The 21,473-nt window shown below is 39.0% G+C and overlaps 1 protein-coding gene across 2 annotated transcripts; it reads right to left on the bottom strand.

The window, feature by feature from the left end:
- Window positions 1–6,801: 6,801 nt before the first annotated feature.
- Window positions 6,802–20,871, bottom strand: LOC145788265 (eukaryotic elongation factor 2 kinase-like). Of its 2 annotated transcripts, XM_082600047.1 has the most exons (17): window positions 20,640–20,871; window positions 19,461–19,569; window positions 18,733–18,765; window positions 18,197–18,391; window positions 18,034–18,071; window positions 17,584–17,755; window positions 15,920–16,069; window positions 15,214–15,317; window positions 14,390–14,546; window positions 13,535–13,655; window positions 12,855–13,048; window positions 11,962–12,000; window positions 11,059–11,268; window positions 10,179–10,352; window positions 9,704–9,828; window positions 9,021–9,205; window positions 6,802–8,328 (listed from the first exon to the last, which is right to left on the bottom strand). In XM_082600047.1, exons 1-17 carry the CDS (start codon window positions 20,801–20,803, stop codon window positions 8,219–8,221), a joined length of 2,280 nt encoding a protein of 759 aa, XP_082456173.1. In that variant the 5' UTR covers window positions 20,804–20,871; the 3' UTR covers window positions 6,802–8,218. The 2 variants fall into 2 exon arrangements, with proteins under 2 accessions (XP_082456173.1, XP_082456174.1); XM_082600048.1 differs by lacking the exon at window positions 11,962–12,000.
- Between the last annotated feature and the right edge of the window lie 602 nt (window positions 20,872–21,473).

Consider the following 21,473-nt stretch of genomic DNA (forward strand, 5'->3'; position numbering starts at 1 on the left):
CAAAGCTTTGTCTACTTCAAATTGTAGCTCTCGAAGCCTATTCCATTTTTCCGTACAATATTCAATTTTTTCTCCAACTTTCTTGAAATTGTTGAGAAGGAGCAATCTTCCTTGCGCCAGCATTACGCCCCTTAACACTCTCAACAGTGCATATCCTTGGCGACAGTTGGTTTAGTTGATTTCTTTCCACAAAGACAAGGATTCAATTGACTGACAAAAGCAGCGGTTGAGAACTTATGTGGCATGAATTAGTGGTGCGATGGTAATGCAGTGGCCGAGTGGTTAGCGCGTTGGGCTCGCAGTCGAGAGCCTGCATGTTCGACTCCAGCCACCCGCACTTGCTGTTGTTTCTCTGGGCAAGGAACTTTACGATAATTGCCTCTACCCAGTGATCGATTGCGAGTAATGGGTAGTACCAAATTTAAGTCATAAATAGAGTAGATAACCGGAAACAAACATTGCCGTTGGCTGCAGCGTGGGTCAGGTGCACGTCGGAAGGCGTACACCGATGCATAGCGCTCAAGTCCGCTTTCCCGCAATGCAGGATAAAGATATGAAAAACAAACAAAACAAAGCCTCATGGGCAAAGCAGTTGTCCATTGCTGTCAATTCTTGCTACACTCGACTGCCGAGAAACACATGTAGTTGAAATTCTATTCTAATTTGTGACAAACGTTTTCTATGGCACCACTGAAGTAGACAATATTTTTACGCTTGGCTGGTTTGTTGGCAAAATACAGAGTTGCCAGTTAATAGTCTTCTTCTTCGTCGTGTGGACCTCAAGAGCCGAGAGTCTATCTTTTACCAGTTACCACCCACTATTCACAATGTTCCCATACTACGCTTGAATGCCACTAAGCCAGTTTTTGGTCTCATCATCCAAGATGCGCAGACCTCCCACTTCATTAGGTGGCTTGAAGATGGTACAGTCATTGATGATGTGATCTGCGGTCTGTTTCATCGACACCAGAGGTGAACAGGAGCCGGAGTTTTGAAGTATTTTGGAGCCGGAGTCTTGGCCGGATTCAAAGTGGATATGGAGGTAGGCAATTTAACATGCAGATATCCAATCCAGCACGAACCAATCAGAAGCTACGCTGTTCATGACGTCATCAAGATTGCGTTTGGGAAGAGTCAAGTCAAGTCAATTTATTTTGTTTTAACAGCGCCATATATTAACATATAATCAGAGTAAAATGTAATTGTCAAAACAATGCATTGTACAACTGTTGGTTAGATTATGGCGCAATCAGGATGGTAGCGAAAGACCATAAGCAGTCATCTAGTCAGCCATCACCCCATCACAGTAAATCTAACTACACATTCATACACACTAGTGTGCAGAGGCAGGCACACTACTTCATTAAATAAAAAGGGTTCGCCACTGAGATTGAAAAACAACTACTGTTGGTTTGAATCTGCATTCTCAGACTGAGTAAGCCGAGGATGAAGATTCAAACCAACGACCAAGAATTGACCAACAACCAATAATTAGTGATTGTGTGCTATAATAGGCTACAGCACTTGCGAAAGTTTTCTTGAAATAACGAGGAAAAACGTGGATACCACCACCGAATTGCAACAATTTTTATGTGAAGCATACAAAAACAGGGCAATTTGATACTAATAACTGTAGAGAACAAATATTAATAAGTACGATATGATGATATAGGCCTACTGTAAAGGTAAGTTATCCTTTGTATTGAGCACTTAAGGTACGCATGTATATTCATGTAACAGTTGGTTTTTGAGATTTTTTTTAAAGCAATGGAACGGTAAATCTTTTATATCGTGTGAAATTTCACTCCACACTTGCACACACAAGAAATGGAGTGTTTTTTTGCCAAAATTTGTTTCAAACCTGGGAAGAAAAAATCTGGTTTTAGCCTTATGTCTTGTATCATGTTGATGTATGTCGTCTAATTTAACAAATGAAGAATAAAGGAAAAACGCAAATTCTAGTTAAATTAAATCATCGCTATGCCATCGGTTGACTTGGCGCATTGGGTTAGGGCGGTAGTAGTCATTACATTGACGTGGGTTTGATTCCCACCTCTGCTATAACTCTATTTTCTTCTGTAATTACCAAACAAAGTTCAAAGTAATAATTAATTCTCTGGCTGAATGCTGGAATGGTCACAATAACAGATAACGTAGATAACGTACAGATAACGTAGCATCTCATTGGTTCGTGGTTGGATTGGATACGTTCGTGGATTATTTGAAATCTGCTTGTTAAAGTGCCTACCGGATATGGAGTCTGAAATTTGGTGGCAATTGACTAGTAGACCGTATGGTCGTCTTGTTGTCTCCCTGTCGGAATGGGAACTTGTGTAACCTTTGAATTGTGTATATTACTTGCATATTTCAAACATGTAGCCTACTATGTTCCTGACAAATTAACCATTGATTGATTGATACTTCAGAGCTGCTCAACTGGCGGACCGCGGTCCGAATTCGGACCTTCTGGGTGTTGATGGTGGACCTTGAGCTTTTGGAAGAATAACCTCATTGCCACGTTTCAGGGCTTCTTTAAACAGATTTCTACTGGGAGGAAGCAATTTTTATTGTGATTATCCTAGTTGCTGGGGGGCTTCGACCTTCGACCCCCGGGCTCCCAAACACTTTCTCAAAATCCAAATCGAGTTACATTTTACCTAAAAAAGTGGTTTGGTACAGATAATTTAACTTTTGTGGTTGCGTGTGAAATAACTTATTTACTGGACCGCTAAAAATATTCAATTTGTCAAACCGGACCTTTGTTAACATTAGTTGAGTAGGCATAACCCTGCTTTAGTTGGTGAGTGCGTGGTTTCGTGAACGAGGAAGCTTCAAGATCAAGCTGCGCTGGTTCGCCTCTCGGAGTGTGCGCTTGAGCAATGCATTCTAAGGACTGCCCATAGTAAAGCCTATTTTGTGATCTCGTTTTTATTCGCGGTTGACAACCCTTTCCTGAAATCAAAGTAAGTTACATGGACGAGAGCAATTTTGCTTATTTTCTGTCGTTATGGTTAGAAAGGAAACATAAGCTTCGAGTACCTTGTGCTAAAGTTAGACTTAATTAACGTTTCTGCTCTGCTTTGGCAGCAATCTACACGCATTCAAGGTAATTTTCTTGGACATTTTCCACGTCAAGTTTGTATGCCAATCGTGACGTATTGAGCAGCATCACAAATCTACCACTGTGCCTGATAACGAACCACGGCCGACCAACGTCACAACATGTTTATCAAGTTTTGTTTTTCAGACATAATAGACTCCAATTTATGATTTTGTTTCATATATCTTCAATTTTGTTTCTTCCACTTTTCAAGGTATTGCGACCTTGACAAAATCCTTGTATTTAGTCTGACTGTTAGTCTATTTAGTGAATAATTTCTTTCTCGAGCGCGCTTTACTGTCCTGCTATGTGATGTTTTTTTTGCTTTGGTGGTCGGAAATAAAAAAAACACGATGATGATCGTCTACGCATCAGCTCTACTTGTATTTTGAGTAAGCTCAGTTGGTTCAGCGACTGACTTTACGTGCGGAAAGCGGCAAAATATACCCACGATTGGTCTACCTCCTGGGAATGCGCTTGAAAAACGCACCTCAAAGCCAGCTCTCCATTCAGCGGCACTCACTGGAAAAGTTACATGCAACAACATTTGAACAAGTGGAAACTTCTTGCTTGTTGATCTCGGTAACCTGTCCTGCGTAAATAGTTCAAAGCTTCTACAAGTGCCCACGTGAAACTGCCAAGATTAAGGCCTTTTCAATCTGAAAACAAAGATATCCACAGTAGGGAGGGCCGTCGGAAACAGATTGCTTAGCAACTCGAGTTTCTTAGGAGGTTCGTCGAGTAAATGGCGAAATCGAAAACAATTTTTTAATTGAACGCCAGGAAGACGGCGCACAACCAGGGGCGAGTTTAGCTGATAGGGGCTCGGGACACCCTTAGACCGGAGGTCCGTGCAAAAAATTTTTTGCGCCTAGGGCGCGAAAAACTTTACAAAATAACTTGAAAGTCACCCACACGGTTGCTAATGCCTTTACGCCAAGCTCAGTCGCCACCCTGTGACTAAAATTAACCTTGAAAAAGAAGGCATTTTGCAGAAACTTCAAAGGCTGAGAGAAAATAATGATAATAACACAAAATCACATTTTCCACGTCGAGAGGCCCTTCAAAAGGTTGTCCCAGGGCAAATGCACCCTCTGCCCCCCTTAAATCCGGGCTTGTGTAGAACACGGTCCAAATAATCAGTAAATCACCCCATTTCATGGATATTACCCCCAACCAGTGGTGACGTTCTCCGCAAAAGCGCCCTAGTGAAATAAAATAAAATCATGAAGAATAAGGACACCGGAGAAGGAAATGGAGCTGCACGAATTGGCGAAGCAGTGTTGACTAAAAAAGTATCTACGATTTCGCCACAGAGGCGATTGTTACGTATGAGGGAGTGATCAAGAAGATCTTGAAGGAATGGGCCATGGTTAAGATGAAGAAAAAAATCCCCACGGCGAGAAAGAAGGCTGAATGGAAAACTTCATTGAATGCCAGTCTTTGCCTCCACACGCTTTTCGACGTCGTTGACGACAAATTGCTGTAATCACCCGAAGTTGATTTCGTTATCGACCAACATGGAGCACGCATTGGTTTCATTAGAAACGTCGATTGGGAGGCGCAAAATATGAAAAGAAGAGGGACGAGGGAAGGAGCAACTGCTTTTGCGAGAAAACGTGTGAAAGAACGCGAAGAATGCACTCACGACTCGGATGACTACAATACAGAAGAAACTCCCAGAAGGCGCTTCCCTTTTAGAGTGCTCGATCGGCAGAGAAGAACTCGAAGAAGAGCAAGAGTGATGTACTTTCGATCTTCGTACAGTTGCGCGTGAGGTGGAAAGGTATGAAATTCTAAGTCGAGCAGCAGCTGCCCTCGCAACCGCAACATTACTGGACACAAAAGATGATTTCAATCCGACGATGATAGTCGACAAAAACAAGCTCGTTCGTGCATGAAAACTGCTCCGTTTTGAGACGAGTCACTTCGCTTCCAGTTCGCTCGACACAATAGTTGAAAGCCTTTACTTTGAGGACAGAAAGGATAAAACCCTTCAACTGAATGGCATAACTAGCTATCGTCAAAAATAAATCGAAGCCCACTAGGCAACGAGATGCTGAAATACCCAGGATCTGAATATATCGACCACGTTTCCATTCAAGGGTGTTCAACTGGGAAGACCATTGCCAAAACGATGTTGGCTGCTCTTGGCTGCGTCAAGGGACTAACGTGAAAGGCATTCGGGTCGTTGGATGCGACGGAACTGCCCTCAATGCAGGTATGCACACAGGAGCCATCACCACCATTGAGCAACATATTGGAAGTACGGTGCAATGATCGATTTGCCAGTTTCACCTCAATGAACTCCTGCTTCGGCATCTCTTCGGCGAGCTGGAAGGGAAATCATCAGGACCGCAAACCTTCATAGGATTTATCAATCGTGTCGTCGTTAATGATAAGTGCAAAATGGGAGAATTTGCAGTCGTCGAGTTCGAGAAAATAAAATCCAATCTGACGGAAGTCGATGTGATGGAATTAGTGGCAATCAAAAGTATCTGCTCGATGTGTTGGTCATCGAAGGAAGTCTGCCTCCAGAAAGCATTTGATTCCGTGATCCAGGAAAACATGGTCATGCACGATGGCTTAATCTCGCTTCAAGGATATGCCGACTTTATATCTCGGAGCCAGAACCAACAGAGGCGCTGATAGAAATGACGACGTACATCGTTAAAGTTTACGCTCCGATGTGGTTTACTACCAAGCAAAACAAGAAGGTCACTTCGCTGCTCGGTCCTTCCTTCGGTTGGTTAAGCTGACTCGCTATCAGACAGGCCAATTAAAAAAGTCGTCGACAGTGGCCTACAATCAAACGCCTTCGCTGCGCATTCGGAGAATGTAGCGTTGGCCCTTCTGCATGACGATTCTAAACCAATGCGTAGCCTAAATCGGATCCAGAAAGCAAGGAACGAGTACACAGGTGGAATACGTCGCTACGAAATTCCTAAACTAAACTTTGAGTACACAGATTTGACAACAAACTCGTTGCTCCGGTGGAACGAGCGGAAACTCATTGAGCCACTAATTCTACACGATTTCAGCATGGAACAGCTCACAAAGCTTTTCGTCGAGACCGATGTTCCTACATCGATGATTGACAGTTTTCCGTCCGGCACACAAGCAGTTGAGCGCGAAATCAAACTCGTCACCGAAGTAAGCAATGAAGCCATCGGCCATGACAACAGACATGAACTTGCTGACGCGAACTGCTGCTCGCTCACATCGTTCACGTTTTGAGTCAAAAAAAGATTACGTTCTGTGATTGTTTTCGTCGTTTTTCGTTTTTTCTATTTTGTAATTATTTAATTTTTTTTTGGAAAAAAAATGTTTTTTTTACTTTTTTGGGTAATATTGACTTTTTTGTGCGGCGTCTTCCCACGCCCCGATCTAAAAAATATTTACAGATTATTTGTTTGTGACCTAAGCCTCCTATCTGAGCCGAGTTGCTAAGTGATTTGACAAAAAAAGTGCATTGACGGCCCTCCCTAATCCACAGTCAACCAAACGGGGCTATGCCGATGAAAGCAGTAAAAACCTGTTTTCAAACTTCTACCGTACGCATAGCGTAAAGTAAACAGACACCAGCGCAAAAAATTAAGTCTCTTTCAGCCTGATGACTGCCTTAACATTATGTGAACACAAAATTAAAGATCGATTTTGACGACGTCATCATCTGTGGTATCTGCTGTTGTGAGCGCTGGTTTCAAGAACAATAATTGTATTCTTTTCGTCATTGATACAAGCGACATTTGACGAAGAAATACGTACGTCAGACAAGGCACTGAATAATAAAACTTTTAACAGTCCTGCTCACCATCGAGACAAAAGATATTTACGAATTGAAGAAACCCCCTGAAAATGCATCAAATAAACGACGAATAGATGAAAGATTCATTGAAACAGTCAGCAAATCAGCTCTTTTTCATATTGATTCAAGATGTGCAGACGTTGAATCAATGTAGAAAAAAAAAACAATTTGCTGGCTCGGAATGAACAAAAAGTTCAATCATTGGAAAAAATTCAGAAACAACTTTCAGCAGGAAAAAGTTGTTTCCAGCAAGGGTATTTCACTACGCAAAACAAGAGTGCAGTAAAATAAGGATGCGACAATACGCCAGCATCCAATATTATTTAAGCATGCAAATGCATAATCGCTGACATTTTTTTAAGTTTTCGTGATATAGCAGCTATACAACTCGCCGTCTTCATGCGCTTTATTAAAGCAAAAGCAATGGGTTTATGCAACCAAACAAGTGAAGAAATCAGGCCCAAAGATTACTTTTTACAAATTTGAAGCATTCTCGTCGCTTTGAGACGCAGGATATGTCGACACGAACGTAGAGGTACGAAACCACAAAATCCCCATACAATAGGCCTTTCGGCATTACAACAATGTTTCTCAAAATCTAATATAGGCTACAACTGTGGGCCAACCGGAGCATCGCATTGTGAAGAAAATGAATGGAATTAAAATGTTTACACTTCGTCAGTCAGACACGTCCAATTTTCTCATGCAACTAGAGCTCTTTCACTTGTTGATTAATGTCACTTAGAATAACTACTGTACAACACACGCTTACGAGTTTTGCTGGTTTTTATCTTTTGCCCTGTGCATTGCTCACACGAAAACACAGTTGAGTAGACGAACTTGCAAAATAAAAACTTTTGTTATTGACACAAAAGGATCCAGGATATAGAAAAGAACAGTTGCCGACATAATACTACAAAGCCCATTATTGTACAACAGTGATAAAATTAGCAGCCTTTATTGATAGAAAGAACCATTTTACAAAACTTGAAACTACTGAAATCAACCACACCCACGGAGTAAACTCAAAGATTAGCCAATGAAGGATGGTGCGTTTGCTGGCACAAAATAAAAGATAAGCCCAAGAAAATATTGCCCGAGTTCAAAGTTTACAAGAATTTGTTTTTCTCCATTTAGGCTACATTCATCTAACACAACACTAACCTATGAACAAATCTGCAATCTGAAGCACGCATTGAACAGCTTTAAATCGACCCTAGATTGCAGCACATCACCAATGGAAGTCTGCATGCATGTCGGCGTCTAAAGTCACGCGGAAAAGTGAAAATAACTTAACAAGAGAAGAGGGATCATTCTTCCACAAGTGCCCAGGCCTCCTCGGCTAAAGCAAAATATTTGCTTGCTAAGCGTCCTTTCATGGCAACCGTAGCTGCTTCTGCGGCTTCATTGTACAATTCTCCTGCGAACAACAATGGGATTACGAGGGACCTAAACAACAAATCGACCATTTTTTTACATTGATTCAACGTCTGCTGACATAGAATCAATGTAAAAAGGTTGCTTTGCTGTCTGTGAGAAATCGGGATAGCTTTCGACAAATAACTAGCCTAGAGTTGTGATCCATGCTACCACTGCCTTGCATGTCTTCGCAATGTCAAACAAATGATGCTGGCGCATTTTACTTTATGTTTTCAATATGCTTAAAATCGCGCTTAGTCAAGAACGATTCTTACAAAGTGGTAAGTGGCCTACGTACACACGGCACGAAGACTGCGTTTCTGGAGAAATGGTACAGACTTTCGGCGGTACACACATTTTTAAACAGTAATACTTTAAAAAATAAAGTAATTTTTTTAGTTAAATAGCATAATGCCAAAACCGAGAGTTGACACAACACAATATTTACGTTTTTCATCCTTGCTTTAACAAACTAAAGCTAGAAAATAGACTGCACTTGTCGGCTACATAACCGAGTAGTGAAAGCTTAAGCGACACCGCTTAAGAGGATGAGGCTGTGCTTGTGTCTTGGCAAGACACAAGCATGGCACGCCTAAAAGTGGACTCAAAAATTGACTTCTTTACGTCTAATTAATCTGCATCTTCTACCACCGGGAGTTAGCCTGGATACGAGAAAAAACTCTTTATTCTCACCTGCTTTATTGATGTCTTTTTCCACGCTCTCTCCACCCTCCATGTAGATTTCCGCTTGTTGCGCCAGGACCTCGTAAGCAGGAGCAAGACGGGAAAGCACAGAATCATACCCACCCTCTGCATCGTTATTGTCGTCGTTAAGCAACTTATTGAACCAATCCAACGACTTTCTAAAGTCAATTTTTCTGCAAGAAAAGACTGTGAAGGTTTTCAATGCAACTGAACAGTTTGTTTAAAGAATGATTAATAATTTGTAAACAATGAAACACTGAAAATTGAAAATACTTATATTCATACTTTAAGTTAAGCAAATCATAAACTGAAAAACTAAACCGTTCATAGGTCAGTTTTTCCTGCAAACAGAGGCCAGCACAAAAAATTAAGCGATGAGTGACAGTTAAATTGAATGACAAACGTCATAAGCTCATAATTTTCAGGCAGACGGTATCTGAAAATTAGGCTTTCTTAGTCAAGAATCTTGCAAAATTCCATAGCGTCCAGTCAAAACTAGTTTGCAAGATAAATTTTAAATGAGTGCTAAACGCTGAATCAACAAATCAGTCGTTTTTTACGTTGATTCAACGTTAAAACGACGATTTGCTCTCTGGGTTGAAATAGTCTCAGAAAACACAGCCTCAAGTAATTTTGGCCAATACCATGAGCCATCGACTGGTAAAGCTTACTTGTTGGTTGGTAGGCCCACTCCATTGTGGTAAGCTTTTGCTATGACAAACATCGAGTTTTTGTCACCGGCGTCGGCAGCAAGTTCTAGAAGTTCAAACCCTTTCGTGGTATTTTCTTCGTTTTGCTGAAAACATTGCGTGATCAATACAGATTGTACATGTAATTCGACATCACAGAATGTTAAATCAACCGCCCAGCTATATCGAGAGAAGAAAACAAATATGAAGTAAACTAATAAGAAAATGTGCTTTTATATCTCAGCTAGCAAAATTGTCTCTTTTTACACTGATTGAATGTCGGCAGACCTCCCATTTTTGCTAGCTGGGATAGCATTGCATACAAATTGGTCTCAGCATTTTGCAATACAGACATTTTAAGCGCAGCTGTATGGTGACTCAATAAAGTAGCCCATATCATCGCCAGAAACCCATTCTTTCAATGGTGAGCGCCTAGGTTCCAAAGTTACAATCTTACTTCTAACGTCAGATCTGGGAGAACGTCATGGGGCATCCCCAAGTAGATGTGGGCCATCAGCAATATCGCTTCCAGAGAGCCACATTCGCTCGCAATCTCCAGATGAAAGAGAACGGAATCCTCATCATATGGGAGCCTCCCGAGATCATAGTACACCGCTATCGCGTAATGGATCTACACAGGAAAGTACTTCAGAAAGACATCGCAGTATGACTGAGAAAAAAATAAAAGAATACCTATTTTATTAGCAACTTTGCAATGTAGATACTAACAAACTGTTTTAACCGAACTCGCAGCATCAGGCTAAAACAGATCGTTAATATCTACATTGTGAAGTAAGCAACAATTATGCTGCTAAAAGCGAAACTCAATCTATTCAATGCAAAGGAATTTATTCTCACACGAGTCAGTTCAATCATAAATAGTTAAAAATCGATTTCGATCAGCTAGAAGCTAGATCATCTTCAGTTAAGCTGAAAGCAAACAGCACAAAAATCAAACGATGAAAGTGCAAAGGAATGAAAAAACGTTTTAGTCTAGCTGCGTTAAAGAATTGATGTAAAAAATTAACAATCAAAGGCGAAACAAAAGAAAAATGGTACGAAAGAGTATCGTATAGAATAGTACCATCATAAGCCTAACCAGAAACACATGAACAACAGATACTGTACTAACTTCATTTTCTCAATCTATTCATTAGCAATGTTAATCAGATTGCACGAAATTTTGTAGAGATGAGTAAAGAGGCACTTGAGCATAAACATTAAACAGTTTAATTTCGTCTTCACGCCGTTTTGTTACAAAATTGAGTCTGCAAACGTTGAATGAATGTAAAAACGACGGGTTTTACTAAATGGATTTATTGTCAAAATTCCTCCACCTTTCCAAGGATCGATTTTCCAACAGTGATCTTCTTGGAGACTTGACACATCATGCGTGACACTTCACAAGAGACACATGAAGCTCTTCGAATCAATTGGAAGTTGCTCATCAAGTTGGAAAGGACTTCAGGAGGAGTTGATTGAGGAGTACCGGAAGAGAGGAGATGGTTGCAACCTCCATTTAGTGCTTCTATCACCTCGCGGTATTCCTGTAAAGATTAGCATACAATTTTATTCTGCGACAGAAAAACTTTTATTCTGAACTTAAAAAATACCTAATTTCACGTCGATTTTTTGTTTTAGGCAACAGCAAACGTCATCATAAAACAGACATGTTGGTCTACCATGCTCGATAATTGCGGCTGGTTGCCATGTGTTAAAGTGGACTTTCAAATCATGCACAAAGGCGTGGTACAGAAAATATTCCATGGTGACGAGAGGGTATCGCCAGTAATTAATGATTTAAAATCAATAAAACGGAGTAAAATAAAACAATAAAACAATATAAGGTATGCTTGAAGGTAGACACGAAGATTGGCTTCCTTGCCTTCCCGCCCACTTAATCTAAATCTTCAACCACCGGTGTAAGCCTGGATACGACAAATAAAAAATAAAACAACGGTGTGAACCTTTGTCAAGCCGGTTCAAGTAGTAGCAAAAAAAAAAACAGCTGCAAGAAACACAGTCACTTGGTGCAATGAAGCAAATTCTCCATCAAAGCTGCAACATGACAAATAACGTCATTTTGGATGTCAGAAAACAAGAAAAACAAAAAGGGTGCTGAAGATATGGCAACCGGTCGATCAAGTTAAGGCACGCAGGAATGGGCATTGGGCATGCTATATAAAAGAAATGTTTTCTCGGTCATTCAATGGCTTTCGATGACAACCAAACAAGCTTACCCCAGTGTCTGATGGAAACGAAGATATAGATGGAAAAACCTGTGATAAGCATCTTTTTCGTAAGAGAATGCTGTAATGCCATGCAAAGGCGTGAAGTAATTCATAACAACTTACTGTGTAAATTAGAATGAAAATAGTTGATAAGGTAATGTTTTTCTGACTGGGATAAGCATTGCGTCAAAGGGTGTACAGAATTCAGCAACAGATTTACACTCAGTTTCTAAGAACGACGCTGTCCCAGATGACGAAATGGTGTAATTATATGGATTGATTTCAATTTAAAAATTAAAATGTATATGGCCACCAGATGAAGCACGAACCAAACAAGAAACAGTCAAAACGAGGAAACCACTTTGAACCCATCGGTTGACCATTCCGAAAGCAATTTAACCTTTGCTACATTCCTTCACGATCGACATCACCTCTCATGTAGCAGAACCAAAAACACATTCGTCACATCACAAAAACAAGCAATTAGTTTGGTATGCACTAACTGGTAACTATTGGGTTAAGTTGAAACACAAAGATGCACGTCCTGTTGCAGATGAACATTACAAGCAACATAGGAATGCTTTCAAACACAAGTCAAAAACAAGTCTTCTCCCTGCTCAAAAATTGTTTACTAAAACCACAAGCAACGAACAATTTCAACGGATTGCATGACTTGGTGGATTCGAAGTGATATTTCCAACTACAGTTAAAACTGGTCAATTCGACCAAATCGGTTTAGCACGATTACCCAAATATTAGAATAAATAAGCAAAAAAAGACGTTGAAACCTTGTATCAAAAAAGCAGAAAATCTCGACTATTTTTTTTTTAGAATTCTGGTAGGTTTTGTATAACCAGACATCAAAATAACGCAAAAACGGCGAAATGTTTAACTCAACTTACAGCATGGTCAGACAGCTCGCTGATCGTTCTGGCCCGTCTGACAGATCCATAACCGCTGGATGCGCCGTCATAGTCGTCCTCGGAGGTGAGCTTGCTGGAGAGTCTCTTCCGGGATGCGCTGTTGTTGCTCTCAAAGACGGAGCTCGCTCGACTCTCTTCCTCTTCTTCTTGCAAAATGTAAAGATCGTCGTTTCCTGAGGAACGGTTTCAGCAACAATTTAACATCTTATGACATTGAAATAACGCAAAATAATGAGTGAAACCGAACTTTTTAAGAGTACAGTTTGACTAATGGTCGTTGAGCTGAAAGTTATATAAATTTACGTTAATGTTCGCAAATTTGACGTCAAGCTACGTACATCACTATCATTGTCTTGTGCGACATATTCCAAACGTTTTCGACTACACATGATGTTAATCCTTAATCTGAACACGAAATATGAAATGCAAAATAGATATGGCAAAGGAATTAATACGACCACCACAGCTCTTTTTTCATTGAATACTTAATAGTTAAACAAAACAATGAGTTTAGTACAGTGCATTAAGTCGAATCTTGATGGATGTAAACTTACAGTTCGTCTACTGCTGTTTGTTTGTTGACAGACAGTCCTGATATCAGTATTGCTTAGTTTCATTCCATTTGTCTGTAAAAATACAAAACAACCATTGCCCCTCACCTTCGCTATATCTTGGAGGGAGATAACCTGAGGACTCTTCCAAGATTTTAAATAAATCCGAGGAGTCTTTGATCATTGGTGAAAGAGGTTCTTCGTACCCGGTAGGAAGAGTACCGCGTCTCTGAAGTATTTGATATGAAATTTACAACCTGTGATTATGTTTGCAAAATTGCGTTGATTCAACGTAATGAGACGTTACGCAATGACAGAAAAATTACAAGAGGAGTGCATCTTGCGTTGATTATATCGGTATTTTAAAGAAACTAAGACTTAAGTAAAGAGATTGATAGTTTTGAAGGGCTTAAAAAAGTTCACTAACATCATGTTATATCTTCTTTTTCTGATATTAGAAAGACATCTTCGTAGAGAATATCCGCTCATACATCTACGACATAAATGTATGCAACACAATACCCACCAAGAGGTCGCCATGTTTTAAAGTATGTTTTATAAAAGGTTATGCAATGGGTGTCCAAGGATATTACTATGTCATAAACGAATCTCCTAAAACTCAGCAGTTGTAAACTGAGCAAGTGACAACTGAGCCAGCAACATTTGAACAAGAGGCTGAAGTTGGTAAATGATGAAACTCAGCAAGTGACAACTGAGCAAGCCGAAACTTGACATGTTACAAGTCAGTAAATTTAATTTGGCAAGCAGTAACCAAGCAAGTCCGACGTGAGCACGTAAATCCCATTTACCGACTTGGCAGTAGCTGAAATGTACTTGCTGAGTTGTAGTATTCCGAGTGGTCCGACAACTGTCTTAAACACATGGATAGGTGATAACTTCACTTCTCGTAACACACACAATACGACAACTTCCTAAAATAAACATTTTCAAAATTGAGCTTACGGAAAACGTGGAGGACCGTCTGGATGTTGACATCTCATGGTGGGATAAGTCGAACGCCGACAGGTTCAAACTTTGGCAGATTTTGTTGCATGTATGGGAGACAAAGAACAGCGCCATCCCTCTCGTCCCCAAGTTGCCGTCCCCATATTCGGTACCCCTGTTGAAGAGTTCAATTAGTGACGGCCTGTTATTATTAAAGCAAGGCAATGTAACGACAGAATAAATTGATCATATGCACGGTCAAAGTTTGATTAAAACACACGATTACTAATCTTACCCAGCTAGAAGAAATGGTTTTCACATTCTGCTTGGTCTTGTTTTTTTTTAACTTCGCTCTTTTTTTAATTATTGATGACGACGACATTGTAAAAACGACCAATTTTGCTAGCTGACTAATAAGTGACAACTTTCAGGGCACAACATTAACACAAAACTTACAATCATAGTAAAACCAATATTGCCAAAAGCGTTAAAGCATAAAAAACATAATTTTTTGTCCTACCCGGGTAAGATGTAGATTAAAAGATTGGCAAAATAAAGAGCTCAGTTTCGCGCCCCCCTGTCTAAGCTCGAGTACACTCATGAACCACCGTAAAGAATTCAGTAACATGAAAGTTTGCTACATGCTAAATAAATGATAAACGAATCCAATAAACATAAAACCATAAAAAACCGCGGCTGACCATCAGTGAAGACAAATCCGATGGATGCCGACAGAATTGCTATGATGGAAACCGGAATACAATAGAAATAGAAATTCGGATCACAAAAAGTTCTTCTTAGAGAACGACCTTGACCTAGGAGGATATTAACTAGGGACGTACTTGTATGTGTGTATTTGCGGATCGGTCCATAGATCACCAACACCTTGTATGTCGACAACGATCAGTCTGTGTTGTGATGATTCGAAAGTAAAATGGCTAAAAGCCTAAAAAGAAATACATCTATTTATTGATTAAACCCGACATTTTTTATATGATTTAATCAAAGTACCTTAACCGCTAAATTATCTTGGCAATCCCAATACCTGCTACATCTCAGACAGCAATTTAACCTACGCTGTGGTAGGTTAAATTAAAAAGATTGATTTGCTGGCTGAGAAGCATAAGGAAAATTTCTACCGCCCCAATAGCTCAGTTTGTTAAGAGCCTGACTTTGTAAACGAAAAAATCCCAAGATCAAGCAGCGCTGGTTCGACTCTCGGGGTGTGCGCTTGACCAACACATTTCATGGACTGCTCTCCATTCCCCGACTGCCAGTGATGGAATAGTTTACAGACAACACTTCAATAACAAGCTAAAACTTCGCTCTGGCAATCTCGATGACCGGGAGTGGGTCAGTTGTTCAAAGCCTCTGCAAGCATGCAAACCTGCCAGGGATAATCTATCAGAGGCTTTATCAGTCCGAGGATAAAGATTCTCGCAATCAAGCTGATATCAAAAGTAAAATTATAGTACAGCCAATGATTATGTTTTCAAATTAGCGTTGGCTTAACGTAATGAGACGTTACGCAAAGACAGAAAACATTACCTGCGGAGTGCACCTTGCGTCGTCGTCCAGAACGTACCCAGAGTTAGAATTGTATTTGACGTAATCTCCTTCAATGAAATTTTCAAGATGAAAATGGGGCTTCCCCGGCCTGTCCAGCATTTCGATGACGCACATTTGCATGATGTCAACCTTGCGTGATAAAGTTAACGCATCAATCAAGAGCAGCAACGGACATAGCATTAAACAAATATCCTTCAGAGGTTGCACAAACAGAAACAAAAAAATATCACCACTACATGACGACTTTTTCCCTGACATTAAAATCTGTCATTTTTACATTTAAACAACGTCTGCAGACGTTGAATCAATGTAAAAATGACGGATTTTGCTCTTTGAGTTATTGCGTTTAGGCTAGTGGTAGTTTCATATGGCAGTTTCATGCGTTTAGCGGCTTAGCCCGTGATTTTTATGCTCTTTCTGAAAGGATTTCCGCATTGGTGCACTGCGTTGTAACCACAAGGCACTGCTGTCTTTTTCTAGACGTTAAATCAACGTATAAAGTGACCGATAACAATACAAAACAATTTTCAAACTTGTTCAACCACATCTCTCTGGTAAAACCAGAAATGGACGCATGTAAAATGTTGCGAAGCAAGTGTACGACGTATGTGTTTTAAATGCTTTACCCAACTGTGGCCTGGCATAAAAACAATAAATAACAATGTGATTCTGAAAACGTAGAAACTTAAGGCTTCCAGTTAGCAACAGTGTGGAGGCAAGCTACAAGTGAGCAGTGACCACTGAGCAAACATCATCTATATCATCGGCAAACAAAATTCAAAAGTTTGCAACATGATCTACACCAGCACATGGTAAACAACGCGCCAGAAAAGACGGCCACTTCATCACAAAGCAATTTAAATATCTAGAACTTTTTCGAACGTTCTATTTCAATACAAGTTGTACCGATTGTACCTTGTGTGGATCTAGAGCGTTTTTGATCAGGTGTGCTGTGCAACACTGTAAACCTGGTTTTTTTTTCGCTGAGACTTTTCGGTCATTTGTCCGAAATGACTTGAAAAAATTCGGTCATTTTTTTCTGATGAAAATATTTCCTTTCAAGTAGCTGATACAAACCAAAATTTGCACTTCTTGACCAGCTACAACATTAAGTTCCGCTGAGAAACGTTGTTTTTTTTTTGGACATTTTGACCGAATTGACTATATTTTTTTTCGGATATTTTGCTAAAAAATCGGTCAATGACCGATAAATGACCGAAAAAAAAAACCCAGGCTGTAAACTGAACTGTACAGGATCCAACCAGGATCCGCTTTTGACTAATTCGGCACATTAGAAAAGTTATGTTTTGACTGAGTTGTCAAATGTGCTCTTCATAGTCCATGTCTGACTGGAGAATTTAGGAAATCGAAATATTGTAACGTTTCTAGTTGTAATGAAGTTTAAAAAATTGGTCGGATTAAAAACTGACCATTTTCAGTGTGCACTTATGATCAAACTTTTATGACCTGTCATGTTGTAATATCCAAACTTTACAAACTTGCTCATTAAGAAAAACTCAAAAAAGCTGTGCCATAACGTACCAGGGTCCAGGGTACACTACGAGTAGCTAACCTATATATAGCTTGAAAAATCTTTCAGTCCTAAAGATAAAACATGCACGTTGTTGTGTATTGGTGGCTACCTTTTTAGGTGGGTGGTGCTTGTTGTATTCTTCGCCCCAGAGCTTGGCGTCCATCTGTAATCTGACATCTTCATACAATGTTTTGTTTGGTACGGAATCCATGTATCGCTTTGCAACACAATTGGTAGCTGCTGTCCAGTCGTGGCAATTTCCAAAATTCGAAAGTTTTTTACTGCCATAAAAATAGGCATGTTATGCACGCACAAGTGATAGCATGGAACGTACCTCATCAAATAAGAATTGAGTTAATGTTAACCAGAATTCATAAGCTTTACAAGTTTGGGCATTCAATACACTTATCATTGTTTTCTCAGTTTGTGGATGAATTTAAGGTGACGTAGTAGTACCGTAAGTCTATTTAGACGCAGAATTTAGACTCAAACAGACTTACTCAAAAATAAACTTCATTAAAATACTTTAGCATACTATTATAATCAAATTTCCACTTACGCACGGAAGCATTCTCGCATGGCGCCTTTGTTAAAGGGCTGAAATATAAAGGAAAGTCATGTAAACCTCAGACGGTTGGTCAAAATAAACTTCAAGTAAAAGTTATGGAAATCTTCTTTATTGAACATTTATCGTTATTGAATACGAGTATTCATTTCTAAACCTTTTTCTCGACTTTAATCTGGATTTCGTCCTCTGTCCATGTGCCTTTTCTAGGGCTGTATCTGTATCTCTTGGCACGCTCTGTAGGTCGGTCATTAACGACACTCCAACAGTCATGCTTTGAGGCGCGTATGCGAGAAGCAGACAGCTTCCACATTCTCCTCGGTCTTAGGGATTTGTCCGCTATTCTGCGAATCTAGAAAGACTCGAAATTTAAACTGATTGGTAGCTACAATGTTTTGATGTTAATATTTACTTAATTTTATGTCAAAATAACCAAAAACATAACAACTTTGCATTGGAGTTAATACAGCCTAAGATTCGTACAACTTCAACAGCATCAAGGTTTTTTGATCTTTTCAAAACACAATCAACAAAAAATCGATATTCGTGACACTAAGTATATGGCCTACTTTAATATAAAGTAATCCTCAAAGGCAATCATGGATTTTCCGTTTAGCAATTGGAAAGTTTGAATTACAAAATAATAAAAAAAACTATGAAATTTAAAAACCAAAGCAGCATTAATTAAGATACCTCGTTTAATTCTCTTTCGTGATCCAGGCGAGTCTGCGAAAGGTAAAATAAAAACAAGCTGTGTGTTAAAGATGTTACTCGCAGTACCATAAATTTATATTTGATGTCAAAATAATGCAATTAAACATTAAATCAAAGGTATCAAAATCTTAAATTTTTCAGCATTATGACTCTACATTAGACCATACTACCTCATGATATTCAGTGGTAAGTCCACAGAAGTTTTAAAGAGATGACACAAGAAAATATATTTTGAAAACATATTTACAAAAAAATAAATTGAATCACAGCGCAATTAAAATAAACGAAAACGTGAAATTCATGATGTTCACTTAGTTTTTTTTTGTGACATTTTCTGTAACAAGTAAAAAATAATACTGTAGCACCAGTCCAGTACCCATTAATATAGAAATGACATTATTAATTGTCATGACACTACACTAACACAAAAAAAAGTAAAATCAGAAAATAACTAAAGTTTCCTCTACAGTAGTTCCTCAACAACCAATAAAAGCTTTCGCCCATCAAAGAACCCCTTTTAAAAGATTTCAATGCACTGCCACATGGCCATTTTTTATTTTCACATACGACTGTACCGTGTACAGTGTACACTCTACAATCCTATATAACATTCTTACAAAAAAAGTGATCAAAATAATTAACTTTGCAGTGAAGCTCTATAAATATTTCATTGATCATATTTTTACATTTTTACAACATCTTTGTACCTGATTTGAGATATGATGAAATTTTAAATGATGAGGGTCTTCACTGTGCTTGTCGCAGTCATCAAATTCGTTTTTCTCCACAATCTCCACAGCGCTGATTTGTAACACTCTTGTTCATAAAAATAAAACAAATGGATATAGGTGGGTATAATATTTAATCCTATGCTTTACATGCCACAGTTTCGGACCGCTAAATGTCTAATGTCTATTGGAGCATGAAGAGGTGTTTTGAACTCTCAGCACAATCCTCTCCAAAAAACTGTGTCATGGAAACATAAACCTTTGAACATTAGTTATTTTACTAAGTCTTGGAGGCTAAATAAAAACTGCTTGGACGTGTAACAAAAAAGCATCCTACAAAACAACAACAACTAAAGTTTAAAACCTTGGTGGTAACAGAAAACTAGTTGATCTCTGCAACAGTAGCCTACCATAGGATATAATATTATCAACAAAGTCAACTTCAAAAGCAACACATCATCTCTGCCTTAACTAGATGCATGAGCTGGCCAGTGTTTAAGTTATATAAACGACTTTACCTTTTGTTTTTAACATTCAATGCTAAAATTAAAGACAAGTGCTAGATTTAAACGATAATCACAGAGCTGTATGCCACAGCTATTGTGGTAACTACAAAGAGCTTGAAAATGAAATCCTTACAAAACACGTAGACAAAAGCACTTGAGCTTTAAAAGTATTGATTTTAATGCTACATTTAAAGTACTAAAGTAGAGGCAACAACTACATTAACTAATTACATAAAAACAATGTAAAAAAGCATTTCTCATAACAGCCTTGAGAGCAGACTAGTTCAGCTGTATACAGAATCATAATAAACGATTTTGTTTGTAAAGATTCCATTTTACATATATAAATAATAATCTCCATTAATGGACATCCTTGCCTGAAAATTAGCAATTGAAAAACACACAACTAACTTGGATGAGCACTTTGAAAAATGCATTTAATTTTTCGAATAAAAAGACATCAGTTATGAATTATGATATAATTAGAAGATTATACCTATTAACATCAGCAACCAAGTATGTGTCAGTAGCCCAGCCTGTTACAAACTCAAAAAGCATCAGCTGAAAGTAAATATTGAGGATGAACAATTGAACATCTTGTGAATAAATTGATCTCAGTAGCAATATCACAACAATAACTTAGACCCAATACCTCGATTTATCATCTTCTGAAGAACTTCCACATTCAATTCCATCATCATTGTCATCACCATAATCAAACAGACAAATATCTTCTCCATCTTCTCCCATGCTCATATCATCATCAGACTCTGAATCTGAAAACGGTTCCGGAGCTGATGCAACAACTGCTGACATTATGTAGCACCGGTTTGCTTACTTAAATTTAAATAAAGCTACCAAAGCTACATCCACAGCACCCCCACACTAATAAATAAACAAACATTGCTTCTTTGAATACATAAAAACATGCTTAAAGAGCTCAACAAAAACTACGGTACCATAAAACAATAGGCTATACAAGTAGGGCTCAAACTTTTCTGACCCTAGCACCCCTTTAAATCGGTCTAGAATTAGACAACCCAGCACCCCCTCACTGTTGTTAACATGCAGGCCACTACTACAGTTCATGCCTGCATTTTAATGAAGTTAATTCATGGTGGGCATTTAGCAAAATTTCCATGTTAGCACTTTACGGCACCCACTGGTCGATTCCAGTACTCTTGGTTAAAAAACACTGACCATAAGAAGTATAAAACAATAAATATGCACAATAAATTAACCTTCCTATTGCGCATTAACCAAGTCTCCTAGAAGTCAGCAGTTGTGAACTGAGCTAGCAACATTTGAGCAAGTAGCTGAAGTTGGTGAATGATGAAGCTGAGAAGGTAATAACTGAGCAAGGGGAAGCTTGACATGTCACAAGTGGGCAAATTCAGCTTAGCAAGTGATGACCAAGCAAGTTCAACTGAGCATGTAAATCTCATTTGCTGACTTGGCAGTGGCTGAAATGTACTTGCTGAGTTGT

The sequence above is a fragment of the Aplidium turbinatum genome, chromosome 2 (genome assembly GCF_918807975.1).
Source record: "Aplidium turbinatum chromosome 2, kaAplTurb1.1, whole genome shotgun sequence".
NCBI classification, from domain to species: Eukaryota; Metazoa; Chordata; class Ascidiacea; order Aplousobranchia; family Polyclinidae; genus Aplidium; species Aplidium turbinatum.

Bases quoted from the DNA above. Each gene is read 5' to 3' on its own strand.
- LOC145788265 (XM_082600047.1), bottom strand. From the start codon at position 20,803: ATGTCAGCAGTTGTTGCATCAGCTCCGGAACCGTTTTCAGATTCAGAG. The intron at 18,766-19,460 runs GTACAAAGATGT...TACCTTTCGCAG, and splicing joins TTCATCATATCTCAAATCAG to ACTCGCCTGGATCACGAAAG. The intron at 11,269-11,961 runs GTAAGCTTGTTT...TAATCTTTACAG, and splicing joins CGTTTCCATCAGACACTGGG to GAATACCGCGAGGTGATAGA.